Source organism: Elephantulus edwardii, unplaced genomic scaffold, assembly GCF_000299155.1.
Source record: "Elephantulus edwardii isolate Elephantulus edwardi_28Jun2011 unplaced genomic scaffold, EleEdw1.0 scaffold00308, whole genome shotgun sequence".
NCBI lineage: Eukaryota > Metazoa > Chordata > Mammalia > Macroscelidea > Macroscelididae > Elephantulus > Elephantulus edwardii.
Genome location: NW_006400058.1, coordinates 842801 through 862196, shown reverse-complemented (window position 1 = coordinate 862196; position 19396 = coordinate 842801). Strand labels below are relative to the sequence as shown.

At 47.5% G+C, this 19396-nt stretch overlaps 1 protein-coding gene across 1 annotated transcript in view; it reads left to right on the top strand.

Moving 5' to 3' along the window:
- Window positions 1-8448: 8448 nt before the first annotated feature.
- The window catches only part of SMG9 (SMG9 nonsense mediated mRNA decay factor), a 22823-nt gene continuing 11875 nt past the window's right edge, over window positions 8449-19396 (top strand). Inside the window, exons 1-5 of the mRNA XM_006901074.1 lie at window positions 8449-8600; window positions 13387-13467; window positions 13550-13817; window positions 13916-14013; window positions 15706-15818. Coding sequence (XP_006901136.1) covers window positions 8451-8600; window positions 13387-13467; window positions 13550-13817; window positions 13916-14013; window positions 15706-15818 — 710 coding nt within the window. The 5' untranslated portion in view covers window positions 8449-8450. The remainder of the gene's footprint in view (window positions 8601-13386; window positions 13468-13549; window positions 13818-13915; window positions 14014-15705; window positions 15819-19396) is intronic.

Sequence of the window (19396 nt, the reverse complement as noted above, 5' to 3'; positions counted from 1 at the left end):
TCCTTGATTAGCCGGGACCACTCCCATCTCTGAGTCTTTCCTCTTACTGTTCCTTAGATATACACATGGACTATTTTTCCACCTTCTTGTGGGTCTCTGCTCAAATATCACTGCTTCAGAGCATCCCTCCCTGACCACCTATTGTCTAAACAGCCCCTCTGTCACTCTTGCTTCCCTTATCCTGATTTTTTAAAAGCCTTTTTCCTGATGTCCTATCTGTTGTTATTGACTCGATGACCTCATGCACGATGGTACAGAAGGGCTGTTGTGACCTGGAGGGGTTTCACTTAGCTGACTTTTAGAAGCCTTTCTTCCCACTCTGTCTTAAGTCTAGAAGCTCTGGTCAAACCTGTCCAGCATCACAGCAACATGCAAACCTCCACTGACGAGTGGATAGCAGCTGCATATGAAGTGTACTGGCCGAGATCTGAACCTGGGGGTCCTGCAGGGAAGATCCTACCACTGAGACATTCATCCCTCATTTCACACCTCATCACTTATTGTCTTTCTTTCCCACAAGGCTGTCCTCTCCTGGAGGGCAGGTGCTCCTCTTGTATCTCCAGTTCTCACAATGGGGCGTGGGAGATGACTGGCGCCCAATACCTGAATCAATGATGAACAGATCAATCAATCATTTGGCAGTGGCCTTCAAAATTTCCAAAGCATGGACACCATGACCCACCAATTCCACTTCAGCGGGATATCTACTGATCCTCCTATCATACATGAGCAATCTGAGGTACAAGGATATTAACTGCAATAAATGTTGGAAATAGCTCAAGTGCAGGAATAGCCCACTTGGCCCATTGTCTGGGAAGTGGCTAAATAAGCCTGGCACATCCACACATGCAGCTAAGAAAAACGCCTTAAAGAGGCTGACCACAACACTGACTCATCGCCAGGCAGGCTTCCCAGTGCAGAGAGAAAAAATGTGGGTTTGCCCAGGAGTGACACAAGCTTCGGTTTGAATCCGGGCCCTGCCGCTTCCTGTCTGAGGGGCTGCAGGCAAGGCCCTTCTCCTTCAGACTTTTTGCATCTTAGATGAGGAAAAGGGGAAGCTTGTGGTGAGGTTTAAAAAAATGGGGTCAGAGTTGGGCGCACAGTGGGTATGTGATCAATGGCGGGTTGTTGTTGGCAGACATACACACTTCTTTTCCCTTTCTGAAATCTGAGGGGGGTACTGGCATGGAATGTAGCCAGGAGTTGAGAAATTCACCTAACAGACCTGGCTGAGATAAGATACAAGAAAGGGCACTGATAGATGTTAACAGTTCTATCACATTGATCTCCTAGTTAAGTTCCCAGTCATCTAGAAAAATCTTAAATGCGGATCTTAGGGAACTCGGTGTGCCTGGAGTTCTCTTCCAGTCTGTGGCAGCCTGGAAACTGTCCAGGTGCCATAGATAAACTAGTGCTTGACACCTACCCTAAAATGTTGGTGTTCATGTTGTGGTACCCAATGGTACCACAGAAGAAAGGCTCTGGCAATCAATGAATAATCTGGCAATCTGTAACGGCTCCTGTAATGATCACAGGCTAGGGAACCCTATGATGCAGCTCTACTCTGCAAACCCCAGAGGAGCTATGAGCCAGAAATGATCCAATTGCTACAGGTTTGGGTTTGGTGTTTTCTTTGGTGGAAGCCTGGAGAAATGGTTCTGCTGGACACTGGTAAGGGAAATGGCAGTGGGGATGGGGGCTGGAAGGAAGGAGTGAGCTCAGAACCAACAGCCACCATTATCATAATCATCACAGATCTCAAAATAATGACAAGGTATAATCCTTACTGTGCACCAGGCACTGTTCTGGGCACTTTCACACGCTTTACCCTGCTGGCAAAATGATATGGTGCCCTCACTCCTATTTCACAAATGAGGGGTGGTTAGAGAATCTGGCCACAGTCATGGTGATATTTGTTGTAAACACAGGCACAGACTCTGAACCCCAACTTTCTGCTGTAACAGTAAGTATGGAAGAAAACAAAACCAGCTGGGAATAGTGGCCTTTAAGATGGAAAACGGCAGCCAGGGTGGGATTTGTCAGTCTCTACATGTACTGTTGTTAGCTGCCCTGACTCCCAGCTACTTAGCGTGATCAGATCACTGAGGACTGCTGTGTTGTAGTGTCCACTGACTGAATTTCAGAAGCAGATTGCCAGATCATTCTTTCTAGTCTCTTGTTCTGGAATTTCTTCTGAACTGTGTTCACTGCCCTAACAGCACCCAAACCTCTGATGACAGAAAGATGGGGGGAGGGCAAGAATAGATCAGGTGCATCCAACAAGAACCCAACCAGGTCTTCCACAGGAAAGGTGACAATATTACAACTGAACCACCACTGCCTCCCAAGCAAGTATCAAATCCCACAGCAGAACTACCCCTCAGCGCAGGTTTTCCAGACTATATGCCTTCTCCCTCAGAGTGGCTGGGGGATTCAAACCTCCAATCTTTTAGTTATCAAACAGGAGCCACTGTGTTACCAGAGCTTCTTTAATTATTACCTGTAAAAAGAGTATTTTTATACATAAAAACTTTTAATTTATATTTCCAATTAAAAGGATTCCGTTTCCATCATCTATGTATCTATGAATATGCGTTTCTTCTCTGACCCTCCCCCCCCTCCCCGCAATTTGCTTTTGGCGAGTGAGCATTAAGAAGAGTACTGAGGGTACGAAGGACTGCAGAGGTTAAACCGGGCAGGTCCTTGGAGGCAAGTATTCTGAGGCTTCGTCTAACATTCTATGGACATGTTTTAAGGAGAGGGTGGAGGGACAGCGCAGGAGGGGAAGGCCCTCTATGAGGTGGATTGATTCAGTGACTGGGATAATCGGGATGGGTGTATCAGAGACAGTGCGATTGGCAGAGTTTAGGGCTGTTGTACATAGATAGAGTCACTATGAGTTGCAAGCGACTCGACGGCACATAACAATAACTTTTTTTTTAAATTCTTTTTCGTGCGTGGACCATCAAATCGGATCTGACTGGCACAAGATCTGACTCTTCTCCAGCAGAGCATCTGATGGATTTGAACCGTGTAGCTCTGGCATTGCAGTGCAGCTTCTTGCCACTAGGCCACCGGAGCTCCTGAGCATTAAGATTTTTAAGACTGCGCATGTACGCTCTTTGGAAGGCAAGCTCCGCCCGCTCCTTCTCTTGGGCGGGAACGCTGAAGGGGTTTAAATTTTTAACCAGCAGCATCATAGGTGTTTCTGTCACTCACAATGGGGCTCAGTAATGCAGTTGTTAAAACGCTCTTCCGCTAACAAACTATGAGTCCGAAAGGGTCAACTGCTCTGTGGGTGAAATGATGGGGCACTTCTACTGTTAGTAAAATCTGCTACCTTAAGAACAAGTGATCTGAAAACTGTCACATCCTGTGCCAACTCTATCCTACAAGGGGCAGTACAGATAGGATTATATTTCACAATGCAATCTCTGCTCCCGATCACACTGTGTTTTCTCTTTTCCTTTTAGTCTAAAGTTTACTTTTACCCCTGGAAGAAGGGGTGAACCTTTTGCTAGAGTTTCTCTCTCGGGTTTCTCAGCCTTTGCTTAGCGATTCCCTCGAGGTGGACTGCCCTTGCCCTGTTAGACTTGTAACATTTGAGATTTGATCCCCTGGACGCTACCCTCGCCAAGAACGGACTGGAACTCTTCCCAGTCTGATTCATCCCTGTGTACTCAGGATTCACTCAGCATGTTGTTGTTGTTATGTGCCATCGAGTCGTTTCCGACTCATAGCGACCCTATGCACAACAGCTCTAAACCCTGCTCTATCCTGTGCCAACCGCACCGCCTCTGACACACCCATCCCGATTACCCCAGTCACCGAATCAATCCATCTCATAGAGGGTCTTCCCCTCCTGCGCTGTCCCTCTCCAAGAACCCAGCACAGGGCATTAAAAATTCCTCTCCTCCCTGCAGCCTCACCCATCTACATCTCGCCAAAAGCACGAAAAGGACAAAATTATCTGCGACTTCGAGCCGGCCGCCGCCCCATTCCCCGGGGACGTGCATGCGCACTGAGACCGAACCGCCCTTCTCCCTTTCGTCATCCGCATGCGTTTTGAGGTCAACCGCTTTCAATCACGCATGCTCCGTTTGACGCTCACGCCGAAACTCCCGCGCTCACTGCACAGCGCATGCGCAGAGCCGGTAGCCCGCAGGGCCTGCGTTCAGCTTGGCCCCGCGATACCTCCTCCTTCTCCTCTTCCTTCAGGCCGGCCTTCCTTGGGTGCTTCTTCCGGGACAGCGAGGCCGGTCTGCAGTGCTGGTTGCCAGCTTTCTCCTCTCTTTCACATTTCCGGCCCCTCGACGCCAATTACCGGCCGCACCGCCCCGTTCCTGCCACTCCTCTTGCGCTGTGCCCCCGGATCCACTGAACCGCAGCCCTAGGTAAAGGGCCTGCGTGCCCGCGGGAGGGGCGCGCGCCGCCTGGGGGCGGGGCCTTCGGGCGGGACATGGTGTCTAGGCTCCGCCCCCTTGCCGTTAACCAGTCCCGGTACGCTGTCTCGCGTGTGCGGACTTGATTAGGGAGCCAGGTTCCCCCAGTGCAGTCCCTGCGTGACGAGGGGCAAGGGGATAAATACTGGGTAAAAGAAACTTCAGTTCTAGGACTCACTTAGTAAAGGGCGTGTAACTGACCGTAAACCAATGCTGATCGCTCTCAGAATGTGTAAAGGGAATCCTAAATTCTGGAAGTATCTTAGTAAGCTGCTGGTGGTCATGTCTTTAAAACTGGGAGATCTTGTGTCTGCTTGTAAATAGACATTCTAATTGTGAGGTTTCCCATGGAGGCATATAAGCAGACACCTAATTACTGGCGAACTCCCTGAATAACAAACAGACCTAAGTTCTAGAGAAAGCCCCATACAAATAACCTGTATGTGTATGTGTGTGTGTGTGTGTGTGTATGTATATATATATGTATATATTTATATATATGTATATGTATATGTATATATATATGTATATTTGCAAATAGCCACTTAAATTTAGGAAGATCCCAGTGGGCATGTGTGAAGGGGTGCTTAAAAATTGAAGAGCCCTCCTCGCCCCCCCCCCCAAAGAATGTGTAGATTCTTTAATTTCTGAGTAGGTAAGAGTGAACATAGAGCATTGGCTTTTCACATTTTGAAGGAATCTCCAAAGGAGCCCATTATATATGGCATTGGGAGAAGGGGTCCTCAAGTTATATGTACATACTAAACAGGTATTTAAATATCCTCATGGCATTGTAAGTTTCAGAATAATGTGGACACAGATACTTATATGCCAGGGTCAGGATCCTCTTAAGTATATGTAAACACAGTTTGGTAGTGGGACAGAGCCCTTATTGAGACTTGAAAGCAGACACTAAATACCAATCTCCAGTTTAATGTGTAAACAGACACTTAATTGCACGGAAGGAAGAATTCCAGAGTTTGGAGGGGAAGGGGACACCCACACTGGAGACTGTAAACAGTCATTTAAATGCTGAATGAAAACATACCCTTAGTCCTCTGTTGTTGTGTGCTGTGGAGTGGTAATCGACTCATAGCTCTGTCTAGCAAGACAATCTTGAACCAACTTTGTGGCTGACGAAGGGGTCACCAGGGAGAAAAGTGCTAAACAAACTCAGTATTTTAGACTGCCACCTGGACACTCTCTCCCCTGTGTGTCTCACATTGTATTAAGAAGACAATTTGTGTGGCTATATTCCAGAAAACTTTGATTATAAAAGTAGGGACAGGTTGTTGTTGTTGGGTGCTGTGGACAGCAGACCTGAGCTCTGGCCTGTTCTGTGCCGTCCCTGCCATCTCTGACACACTTGAGCTAGATGTGGCCTATAGGCTGGCAGTTAGCCAACTCCTACCCCTGAGCCTTTGGGCCCATTGTTAGAAGAGGCTGAACCTCAGAAAGGGCATCTTCCTGGAAAAGGTGGAGGGTCAGCAAAGGAGACGAAGATCCTCAGATGCAGCTCAGTGGCTGCAGCAATGAGCAGTGATGAGAACGGCACAGGATAGGATAGGTTTCCGATCTGTTGTTTATAGAGTTGCTGTGAGGACTTGGCAGCACCTACGAACAACCACCACCCCTGAAGATAAGACATGGCTCCATAAACCTACTGCCCTCAAGGTGTTTATGCCTTAGGTTGACCTGGCAGGACTGAGTAGAAGAGCCTTATAGTGTTTCTTAGGCTGTAATCTTTATGGAAGCAGACAGCATCATTATCCCAAAATGTGGTCATTGGGTTCTCACTGCCAGCCTTTTAGTTAGGGGGCAGGTACTTAACTGCAGTACCAACAGGGTGCGTCCAGATGGCTCCACAGAATCCTGAAAGCAGTTATTATTCAAAACCACACTCTCTCCTCTCTCCTCTCTCCTCTCTGTGTCTCTCTCTCTCTCCATGATGTGTAAACAGGTGAGGGAACTCTTGGCTAGAGATCTGTGAGAAAATAATGGTGAGGAGCAGGGTTATGCAGGTAGCTGTATATTTTATGATCCTTTTAAAATAGCTTACACAGTTACGAGACCTTGAAGTGAAATATGGTGTGGGGGTTAAGAGACTATCAGAAATGGAAAGTAAACACTGATACATAGACAAGCAGTTGTCTAGTGGCAAGCTGAAGATTGGTCCCTCAATGCAGCCTCCCGCCTTCACCCCATATGCTTGATAATCAAGAGCAGTTGGTGGAGTTAGGGTCGCCTTACTCATTTGTAAGGAGCTGCTGTCCTGAATTTTGGCAAAGGAAATGTTTCGTTTTTATGTGAACCTTCCTCTGAGTTGTATTTATGTTGGGACAGAATGACTGTGTTTTCTAGAGGCACAAAACCAGTGAAATTTATAGCTACTTAAGTCCCCCGACAAGAGGATTGCCACAGTGACTGTAGTAGTGGGCTTAAGTGTCTCACAGATGATGACAGAACAGGACAGGGTTCAGCTCTGTTGTTCACAGACTCCACAGCCCCTGAAACAACCACTACCTATCTGTATGTGTACACACACACACACACACACACACACACACACACACAGAGAGAAACTGAGAGACTTATCTCAAGGAGATGGCTTATGATCTTGTAGAGGCTGGCAAGTCCCGAGTCTGTGGTTCAGATGTCGGGATGGAAGTTACTCCTGACTCAGGTAGCTTCAGGAGCTGTGGAAGCCAAGATTGGTGGGCAGACAGGTGAGAAGGCAAGATGTGCTGGCTTCAGAGGCTGATGAATCCAGGATCAGAGGGGAATTTGGCTGGCCCCTAGCTCAAGTCCACAGAAGCAGAGGTGACAAAGCAAATGCGGGATCCTGATTGAAGAAAAGCTCGCCGGCTTTGCTGGACGGTCAGTGTCTGTGCTCCCCATCCCCCATAACCCCCTCACCCTCTCTTTGTATGTATGTGTGTATGTGTGCTTGTGCTCTGTGTGTGTGTATGTGTGTGTGTGTGTTTCTTGCCTCTTTCTCACCATTACATTCTCTTTTTCTCTCCTCTTTCTGTTTCTCCTTTGTCCCGCTCTTTCCCTCAATTACCTTCTATTTCTATAAATATATGCTTATCAGAATGCACTACTGCTGTTGGGTTGAATCTGATTCCTAATGACTCTCGATCACATTTCCAAAGCTGTAAATCTTTATTGGCGAAAACAGCTCCTCTCCTCTTTCTCACACAGAATGGCTGGTGGGCTCTGCCAACCAGTTAGCAACTATGCCACCAGGGCACATATGTGTTCTCTCTCTCTTCCTCTCTCTCAATGTGTGTGTCTGTGTGTGTGTGTGTGTGTGTGTGTGTGTGTGTGTGTGTGTGTGTGTGTGTTTTCAGTGCAGGCCACAACCCTGAGAAGATCCTTCTACATGGGACCAGACAAGATTAAAGGTGTTGCATCCCACTCTCATTCTCTTATGTCAGATCACATTATACTGGTACAGAAATGCCAAGCCAGAGAACCCTAGCCATGCTAATACATAATCTTAACCAAGACTTATAGTTAGGAATAGTTTTGGCTGCAAGTAAAGTTACATGTTTGGTTTTCACTGCTGCTAGAGGTAGGTTATGCTATACCTTCTTTCCATTAAGTGGCTTCACAGTCCACAGTGGCTGCTTGGGTTCCCAGCCTCCACACCCATATTCACCCAGCCAAATGGAATAAAGGCAGGGGTCCCAACAGTCTGTACAGGAGAGTCCCTGAAAGCTTCCAAATTCCACTTCTGGTGTCACACCGTTGGCCACAAAGAATCAAGTCATGGGATCGATCACACACAGCTAAATGAGGCTAGGAGATGGGCTCTGGATACCCGTGGCCCCAGCGTAGAACTGAGGATTCTCATTCTTGCTAAGAAATGAAGAATGGATACTGGGAGCCTCATCCAGGCAGCTCTTTTGAAAGGAAGTGCCTCTCGTGGTCCAGGGTAAGCACAGGAGAAGGAAGGCAACCTCTCTTCAGCCCAGAATCCCCTCATGCTCTCTGCAGGTGACGATGTCTGAGTCTGGGCACAGCCAGCCTGGGCTGTATGGTATAGAGCGGCGGCGACGGTGGAAGGAACCAGGCTCTGGAGGCCCCCAGAACCTCTCTGGGCCTGGTGGTCGCGAAAGGGACTACATTGCGCCGTGGGAGAGGGAGAGACGGGTGAGTATCCAGGCCCACAGGCAAGGTCTGTGCGTCCATTTGTGCCAGTAATGTGAGTGAGCACCTCCTATATGTGGGGTACTAATCTAGATGCTGGAGGTAGACGTGTGAATAAAATTGGCTCCCCTCATGGAGTAAGCGAGTGGAAGGTGATAAAGGGGGCTGCTTTAGAGGAGGTGGACAGCTGACTTGAGCAGAACCCTGAAGGTGCAGAGGGAATACACTGTCAGGATCTGAGCAATAAATGTTCTAAAGAAGACAGAGTGAGGGCATGTGGCTTGTTTCCAGCTATTCCAGGTATAGGCAGGGGCCCAGTATGGCTGCTTGAATAAAAGAGGAGGTGAGCACAGAGAAGGAGCCAGGACCAACAGAAGACTCTGAACTTTGGTAAAAACTAGAATTGCACTCAGAGTGAGCTTGGTATTAGAGAATTTGGGCAGAGAAATGCCAGGGCTCACGTTTTGGGGTTTTTTTCCTAAAATTTAAAGTATTCTTTTTTTTTAAATTATTAATTTTAATGAAAGTTTACATAGACTTTGGATTTCTCTTCATTCATTGTTGCACTTTTCTCCCTGCCCACCCTTCCCCCTCAGTTCAATCTTCTCTTTGAAAAGTAAAAGAAAAATTCTTTCACTGTTACACAGTCCCTCCCTCCCCCCAAGTCCAGTCCATGATGCGGCCTTCATTCTGGACTCCCTCTTGTCATGACAATAGTATCCAATCATATATTCCTTTTAAACAGTTCTATCCCTCATCTGTTTCAATGCAGTATACATTATTTAATCCCCTCTTAAGTTCTCTTCAACCCTGATGTCAGTTCTGTTTTAACAACAAATGCTGGTGAAGTTGTGGAAAAAGAAACTGGAACCCCTTTTCACTGTTGCTGGGAATGTAAAATGGTGCAACCACTGTGGAAGGCTTTCTCAAAAAGTTGCAAATAGAAACACCATTTGACCCAGCACTTCCAATACTGGGCATATACACTAAAGAAACCATAACCGCCACCCAAGCAGATATATGCACACCCGTGTTTATTGCGGCTTTGTTCACAATAGCAAGGAATTAGAAACAACCCAAGTGCCCATCAACAAATGAAAGGATAGAAAAGCTGTGGTATATTCACACAATGGAATACTATGCTGCATTGAAAAACAAGAAACTCATGAAATAGTATGCGAAATGGATGGCCCTGGAGGACATTCTGCTGAGTGAAATATCTCAGTCACAAAAGGACAAATACTGCATAGTGCCACTGTTGTAAAACTGGACTCAGGTTTTTAAGAACTATGTAATAACAATCATAGCACTTGAGCTACTGAGCATGCCACATGGCACCAAGTACCTCATATCTCTCAGCTGTTCCTGAACTGTCACGGTTATCTCGTAATGAAGAACCTGTGATCAAACTAATTTTTAGTAATGAGCCTCAGAGGTGAAAGAACTTGGTCAGGGCCACAGAGCCCAGAGTCTGTGGGGCCAGGACCAGAACCAGGTCCAACTTGTTTCACACATGGCACCATTCTGCAGCTCGGGAACGGATGCCTGTCCTGAAATCAGGGCCCCAAGTTTAGGTGCCTCACTTTACTCCTTTACTCCTCACTTTACTCACTTTAGGGGATTCACTGCCAGAATTGTCCCACCTGTGAGTGCTGTTGCAGGAGTAGAAGAGCCTTACACTTGGGACAGGCTTCTGAGCCATAAAACTATGCAAAATGGAGAATCATTTGTTCACCACAGAGAGCTGGGCCTTGCTTCTTCTCTCAAGTCACAGCATAAAGGCGAACACATGGTCTCTCTTCCTTCACACCATCCTTCTGGGAAAATAGTATCATCTTCCTAGGCCATGTCCCTCTATGTTGTTGTTGTTGTTGTTGTTATGTTCTGTCAGGTTGTCATAGCGACCCTATGTACAACAGCCCTAAACCCTGCTCTATTCTGTGCCAATCTTACTGTCTCTGACACATCTATCCACATTACCCCAGTCACTGAATCAATCCACCTCATAGAGGGTCTTCCTTTCCTGCACTGTCCCTCCACCCCCAAGCATTATGTCCCTCTCCAAGGACTGGTTCCTCCTTGCAACATGCCCAAAACATGTCAGATGAAGCTTCAGAATACCTCCAAAGAGCAGCCTAGTTTAACCCTCTCTAGGACAGACCTGTTCGTTTTCTTAGCAGTCCATGATATATTGAATACTCTTCTCCAACACCACAGTGCAGAGGTATCAATTCTCCTTCTATCCTCCCTAGTCATTGTCCTGTTCTCTGATGCATAGCAAATGATTGTAAAGACCATGGCCTGTATCAGGCACACCTTAGTCTCCAGACTGATATCATTGCTCTTTAGTACTTTGGAGAGGTCCCTAACAGCAGACTTTCCCATCGCAATATGTCTTTTAATTTCCTGGCTGCTGGTACCAAGAGTGTTGATTGTGGAGCCAAGCAAATTAAAGCTGTTAACAGTCTCAGTCTCTTCACCATCTATCATGATGTTGCCAATTGGCCCAATGGTGAGAATCTTTATTTTCTTGATATTGAGCCTCAATCCATATTGAAGGCTACAGTCCTTGACCTTCTGTAGCAAGTGCTTCAGTTCCTCCTCAGTTTCACCAAACAGGGTTGTGTCATCTGCATAATGCAGATTATTGGTGAATCTTCCTCCAATTCTGATGCCACATTTCTCCTCATACAGACCAGCCTCCCAGATAATCTCTTCTGCATATAGATTGAAAAGGTCTGGAAATAGGACACATCCCTTTCCAATTTTGAGTCATGCAGTGTTTTCTTGCTCTGTTCTGACAACTGCCTCCTGGTCCAAGTATAAGTCTTGGTACTAGGGATTTTGTAGCTAATGTTAGATGGATCTTGGATGAAAGCAGGGAGTACCAGAGGAATGTCTGTGTTTCATTGACTATGCAAAGGTGTTTAACTGTGTGGATCACAACAAACTGTGGCTAACTTTGAGAAGAATGGGAATCCCAGAAACCTTGTTGTTAGGTGCTTTCAAATTGGAATCTACACATAGCTGACTCTCCCATGGGTTTTTAGAGGCTGTAAATCACATGTTCTCACCACTGGGCCAATTGGCAACATCATGATAGATGGTGAAGAGATTGAGATTGTTAACAGCTTTAATTTGCTTGGCTCCACAATCAACACTCTTGGCACCAGCAGCAAAGAAATTAAAAGACATATTGTAATGGGAACATCTGTTGTCAGAGACCTCTCCAAAGTACTGAAGAGCAATGATACCAGTCTGGAGACTAAGGTGCACCTGATACAGGCCATGGTCTTTGCAATCACTTGCTATGCATCAGAGAGCTGGACAGTGACTAGGGATGATAGAAGGAGAATTGATGCCTTTGAACTGTGGTGTTGGAGAACAGTATTGAATATACCACGGACTGCTAAGAGAACAGCTTCCCCAGAGAGGATGAAACCAGGTTGCTCCTTGGAGGCAAGGATTCTGAAGCTTCAACTGACATACTTTGGACATGTTGCAAGGAGGGACCAGTCTTGGAAGGGTGGAGGGACAGTGCAGGAGAGGAAGACCCTTGATGAGATGGACTGACTCAGTGACTGGGGTAATGGGGGTAGATGTGTCAGAGACAATAAGATTGGCACAGGATAGAGCAGGGCTTAGGGCTGTTTGTTGTACATAGGGTCACTGTGACAACTTAACAGCACATAACAACAACAAATCACACAAGAGGAGATTCCCCATCTTCTTCCTTGGAGCAGTTGGCGGATATCAACCTCTTGCCTTTGGGTCTCAGCTCAGCTTCTTAACATTAAGTCGCCAGAGCTGGACCAACTATCCCAAAATCTCTGACTTCGAGGAAAAACCAGGAGCAGCCTGGCTTCACCCTCTCCTTAGCAGTCCATGCTATATTCAGTGCTATTCTCCAACACCACAGCTCAACGACATCAGTTTTCTGACTGCTGCTGAGTCCTGGCAGCCTCACGTTCACGGGCTGCTCACATCCTCCGTGTCCTTGCTGACCTCAGTGCCTTCCCTCTTTGAGTGACAGTCACATCGTGCGAGACAGAGGCCTAGTGAAAGGTTAAGACTCACAAATTGGAGAAGAAATGGGACTCAAACTTGAACTCCTCTCTGGGAGGGGTCGGAGAAGGTGTGAAAGGGATAAATGTCGACTTGCCTGGAGCAGGAAGGAATTGAGAAGAGAGGGGATGAGGACAGCATATGTCATGGGGAACTCTGGTTTGTGAGCACCCCTGTGTGTTCCTTTCACCCTCAACATAGTCCTATGAAGAACAGCTTCCTATCCCCATTTCCCAGGTGAGAAAACAGACTCACCTGAGTCTCACAGCCAGCAAGAGGCAGAGCCAGGTTGGACCCTGGGCCTCTCTGGTGTCAGAGCCCAACACCTTTCATCTGCACCTACCACTCAGCCGCGTAGTTGAGACCATGATTCTAGAGGTAGATTCTTGGGGTCACATCTTACCTCTGCCGGTTACCATATTTTTATGCAAATAATGATGTGCACGGTATGTGTTTTTTGGGAAGCCAAGCAGCCCCCTCATGCTGGTTTTCTGTGTGTGACATGCTTGTTATATGAATACAGGCAACTCATACAGTATTGTCTGTGTGATTTTGAGAAAGCCACTTAGCCTTTCTATGCCTCAGTGTCCTTATCTGAAAAGTGTAGCAGTAATAGAACTTACCTCATCAGGTAGTTGGTCGGGCCGAGGGGGCCGGTGCACGAAGGTGTTTAGTATTGGACAGTCAGGAGTCATTCCTGAGTAACCTCCCTCCCTCACCACAGGATGGCAGCGAAGAGACGGGCACGGCAGCAGCGGTCATGCAGAAAACTCCCATCATCCTCTCAAAACCTCCAGCAGAGCGGGTGAGGAGGGTGGAACCTTCTGGAGGGAGGTAGGGATGAGGGCAGGATAAGGTTCACTGACTGGAGCCCCCTCCCTCCACAGTCCAAGCAGCCCCCACCACCAACCCCAGCCACTGCTACCCCATCTGCCCCGGCCCCTCTGGAGAAGCCTATCGTCCTCATGAAGCCGAGGGAGGAGGGAAAGGGGCCTGCAGCCAGCACAGGGGCAACTACCCCCGAGGGCACTGCACCCCCACCCCCCGCAGCCCCCGTGCCTCCCAAGGGCGAGAAGGAGGGGCAGAGACCTACACAGCCGGTGTACCAGATCCAGAACCGGGGCATGGGCACCGCCGCACCAACAGCCATGGACCGTGAGTTGGGGCCCGGCAGGATGGAGTGGGTGCTTGCTCTCCCCCTCCCCCCACCTCCCCTCACTGGGTCCTCTGTCACCTATTTTTTCTGTCTCCAGCTGTCGTGGGCCAGGCCAAGCTCTTGCCCCCTGAACGCATGAAGCACAGCATCAAGCTGGTGGATGACCAGATGAACTGGTGTGACAGTGCCATTGAGGTACCAGGCGCCTCCCTGCTGAGCCCCCTCTGGTTTCATGCCCTCAGCTCCTCCATCCCCACTGCCTGCCTCCTGGTCGGCAGCATTGGCCTGGACACTTCCAGAAGCAAGGGGGCTGGGATCAAAAGCTCACACCTAACCAAGGCTGGATTTCAGTGACTTGTACCAGCTCAGCTGATCTGGTTGTAAAAGGACTGAAATACTCAGATTCTAGCTGTCAGAGAGCTTGTTCCCACTGCCACCTCATGTGCCCTGTCATCTCCAACCTCCCTGCCCTCCTGAGGGGTCAGCAGTACCCTGCTCACTCTTGTGAAAGCCACACCCTGTCGGGTGCCCTTCATCCCTGCAGCCCTCTAGTTTGGATTTCCCATTCCTGCCTCCAGTCTCCCAGTCCCCGTCTTCTCTCCTCTGCTGTCCTAGCATGCTCTGCTCAGCTCAGTGCCCTCATCAGCAGACCCATTTATCTGGCCTCTGTCTCCTCTACTTCCGCTCCCACATTAATGTCAACAGAGGCGTCTTGTTTTGTTTTTCAGATGGTCACTGCCAAGACCATAGCCCTAAGCCCTGTCCTGTAGACCTTTCTACATTTACACTCTGCTGCTGGTAGTCGTGACCTCCATAATAGCTGCTGTTGTTATGTACCACCAACTCAGAACCAACCCACAGGTGACCCTCCAGAGGGTTCTCAGAAGCAGTGAACTGCATAAGAAATGATTGCCCATCTTTCTGTCAAGGAGCAGCTGATGGAGTTGAACTGTGTGCCTTCAGGCTGGCAGTGCCGTTCCTTACCACTAGGCCCCTATGGAGCACTTAATGTGACCTGCCTTACTGTTTTTGTTTTGTTTCCTTTTAATTGTAAGGGAACTGTATTGAACCTGGGAGCTCTGGTAGCCGAGTGCTAAGGAGTTGTACTGCCAACCCAGAGGGAGATGGTTTGAACCCACCTGCTCTTTGGGAGGAAGATTGGCGATCAGTCTGCTCCTTTGGGGGAGTGAGCTGTCAGACTATTCCAACTCGACGGCATATAACAAACAAAAACAACGTGTTGAAATAACACAGCCCTGGATATTTTGAACCAGTACTTCTAGAGTTGGCCCCAGGATTTGGGGTTTTGTTTTTTTTTTTTTTTTAAAAAAAAGAGTCCTGTGTAATTCTAAGGCACAGCCACAATGAAGACCTAATTGCATCTTCTAAAGGAGGATCTCGTTTGCCCCCTGGTGGTGAAGATTAGCAGTTAGAAAGTTAGTGACCCCGAGGTGAAAATCAGACATTGGCAGAAGAGCTCCAAATCCTGCGGCACTTTCCTGGACAGATGGCCCTCAGCTGTCCTTCTTATGCTTCCCCTGTTTTCCCACCCTGCGTGAAGCAAGAAACCTGCCAGCCCTCAGCCACTGGGCCCTGGCTTCCGACCTGCCCCTCGTCTCCGGTGTTTCTCACACTCTTCTTAGCCACTGTCGGCTCTTTCCTGTGTCAGAGCCCTGAGAGATGCAGTTCACTGTGCCTGAACACTCCACACACCCCTCTCACCACCACATACATGCACGGGCTCTTTGCACAGTTGGGAGGATTAGGATAGTAGAAGTGTTTCTTCACACAGGCAAGCCACAGAGATCTTGGGGTCTGCCCGTCTCCCTCCATTCCCAGCAGCTGTGATGCATTTGTGAGAGTAACATCCCGGTGTCTTCCCCGCAGTACCTGTTGGATCAGACTGACGTGTTGGTGGTTGGCGTGCTGGGCCTCCAAGGGACGGGCAAGTCCATGGTCATGTCACTGTTGTCAGCCAACACCCCAGAGGAGGACCAGAGGTGAAGGGCCCCCAGGTGGATGTGAAGGGCCGGGAGGGAGTGTTTACCCTCCCTTGGGGCAGGGAACAGGTGGGCCTGGGGATTACAGTGGGTTTGTTTGTCTCCTTAACATTTTATTGTGATTTGAGTGAGTTTCACAGTAAATTGGTTTTCCATCGCACAGTCCACACACATTTTGGTTTATGTTCCTGATGACAGTTCCTGCAATATAACAGCCATGCTCTGCCTGCCTCACTGTGTTTGCAGTTCCAGTCATCCTCCTTCCTGTCCTTTCCTGCCTTTTGACTTGGTCACTGGGCAAATGCAGCTCTTATAACCTTGTGCGGCTGATTGTTCTAAGGCCTGTGTACCTCCTTGACATTATTCTTCACCTAAAAAAGGGTGAATACTACTAGGTTGTTATAGTACCTGAGTCAGAACTGACTCATAGCTGGCCCTCCAGCGGGTTTTCAGAGGCTGTAAATCACACAGATTGCCCATCTGTCTCTCGTGGAGCAGCAGGTAGATTCGAACTGTGTGCCTTTGGGATGGCAGTGCAGCGCTTTACCCCTAAGCCACTGGAGCTCCACCAGTCTCTTACCAGATCAGTAAGCCTAATGTACTGTTGGTGAGTGGTTGGGTTTTTTTCTTTCAGAAAAATTTGCATTTAGAGTTAGCCAGCTGGATTCAGTTTAGGTGATTACAGTTTTGTTGGCAACATCCAAACCATCATAGTCAGGAGCAAATCGAACATAGGCCTTCTTCTCTCCATCAGGCTGAATCATAGTGTTGACCTTAGCCACATCAGTGTCATAGAGCTTCTTTACAGCTTGTTTAATTTGGTGCTTGTTGGCCTTGACATCACAGTGAACACAAGTGTGTTGTTATCTTCTTCTTCATGGCTGACTCAGTGGTCAGGGGAAATTTGACGACAACATAGTGGTCAAGCTTGTTTCTCCTGGGGGCACTCTTCCGGGAGTATTTGGGCTGCCTTCAGAGTCTCAGCGTCTTAGGCCGCCGGAAGGTGGGTGACGTGCGGGGAGGGGTGTGTGTGTCTGTCTGTGTATGCCCTTCAGGATGCCTTCTTGGCCTTTAATGCCTTTGCTTTGGCTTCAGTTTTGGGAGGGGCAGGGGCTTCCTTCTTTGCCTTCAGTGCCATCTTAGAAGCCTGATATTGTTAATATTTTTAAGTGTGGTCCCGTGTTTTTCCCCACTCTATCAAGGACCTTCTTTTGTGATTGCCTTCAGAGTGGCCGGCAGTGGTCACCAGGCACCGTCTGGTTCTTCTGGTCCTGTGTAGTTCATGTCGTTTCCCTCCATCTTTGATTTTCTTTGCTCTTCTTTGCTCCAGATAGGGAGAGACCAATGACTGTACCTCAGATGGCCACTCCTAAGCTTTTAAGACACCCAAATTTCTACTCTACAAAGTATAGAACATTATGCCAGTTGACCTTGATGTTCTCAGAGACAGTAGTCCTGAGGACCCAGGCCCATGGAGTCATCCCCTCAGTGTTTGGTTGTGGCTAACAAGTCTACATAACCCTACCCTCTGTTTGCTCTCCTGTGTGGTGGTGTATACCTCTGAGTCAGGACCAGCTCATAGCTAACCCTCCAGTGGGTTTTCTTTTTTTTTTTTCATTTTAATGAAAGTTTACAGAAACTTAGGGTTTCCAGTCATTCACTGTTGCACTTTTCTCCCTACCCACCCCCTCCCCCACAATTCACTCTTCTCCTTAAAAAGGAAAAAACTTTCATTGTTATGCAATCCATCCCCTCAAGTCTACTCCACTATGCAGCCTTCACTCTGGATTTCTGTAATGACAAGAATACCCATTCATATGTCCCTTTTAAACAGTTCTCTCCCTCATCTGTTTCAATGCAATATACATAATTTCCTCCCCTCCTCTTCTGTCTTCCCTCAACCCTGATGTCAGTCCTGTTTTACAACAGTGACCCTATGCAATATTTGTCCTTTTGTGACTGAGATACTTCACTCAGCATAATGTCCTCCAGGGTCATCCATTTTGCATAATATTTCATGAGTTCCTTGTTTTTCAATGCAGCATAGTATTCCATTGTGTGAATACCACAGCTTCTCTGTCCATTCGTTTGTCGATGGGCACTTGGGTTGTTTCCAGCTCCCTTCTATTGCAAACAAAGCCGCAGTAAACATGGGTGTGCATATATCTGCTTGGGTAGCAGTTCTGGTTTCTTTAGGGTATATTCCCAGTGTTGGAATTGCTGGTCAAAGGGTATTTCTATTTGCAACTTTTTGAGAAGGCACCATACAGCCTTCCATAGTGGTTGCACCATTTTATACTTCCACCAACAATGAATAAGGGTTCCAGATTCTCCACAACCTCTACAGCATTTGTTGCTTGCCATTCTGTTAAATTTTGCTGTTCTGACTGGGGTCCGATGATATCTCATAGTTGTTTTGATTTGCATCTCTCGTAAAGCTAGGGATTTTGAACATTTCTTCATGTGTGTATTTGTCATCTGAATGACTTCTTTGGTGAAGTGTCTGTTGATATCCTGTGCCCATTTTTCAATTGGGTTATTTACCTTTATCTTGTTGTAGTGCTCGAGTATTTTAGAAATTCTAGATATAAGTCGCTTGTATGACATTCATAACCAAATATTTTTCCCCAATCTGTGGCTTCCCTTTTTACCCTGTTGGAGAAGTTTTTGGATGTGCATAGAGATTTGATTCTTAGAAGGTCCCATTCATCTATTTTATCCTCTTCTGGTTGTAGATTTTCCAGGATGCTTGGAAGATTGTTTATGTTTTGGATTAGGTCTTCTAGAGTTCTTCCCAGCTTTTCTTTAATGAGGTTTATAGTCCTTGGTTTTAGTCCTAGGTCCATAATCCCCTTTGAATTGGTTTTTGTGTATGCAGTGAGGTGTCGATCTTGTTTGAGTTTTTTGCAGATAGTTTTCCAATTTTGCCAGCACCATTTGTTAAAAAGGCTGTCATTTCCCCACTTAACCGACTTCATCTCCTTGTAAAAAATCAGTAGGTGGTGGTGTTTGTTGTTATGTGCTGTCGAGTCGCTTGCAACTCATAGCAACCCTATGTACAAGAGCCCTAAACCCTGCTCTACCCTCTGCCAATCCCACTGCCTCTGACACACCCATCCCGATTACCCCAGTCACTGAATTAATCCACCTCATAGAGGGTCTTCCCCTCTTGTGCCGTCCCTCCAACCTCCCAAGCATGCTGTCACTCTCCAAGGACCTGTCCCTCCTTACAACATGTCCGAAGTATGTCAGACGAAGCCCAGAATCCTTGCTTCCAAGGAGCAGCCTGTTTTAACCCTCTCCAGTATAAATCTGTTTGTTTTCTTAGCAGTCCATGGTACATTCAATACTCTTCTCCAGCACCACAGCTCAAAGGTATCAATTCTCCTTCTATCCTTCCTAGTCGTTGTCCAACCCTCTGATGCATAACAAGTGATTGCAAAGACCATAGCCTGTATCAGATATACCTTAGTCCCCAGAGTGACACCATTGCTCTTCAGTACCCTGGAGAGGTCCCTAACAGCAGACTTTCCCATTGCAATACGTTTTTTTATTTCCTGGCTACTGGTGCCAAGAGT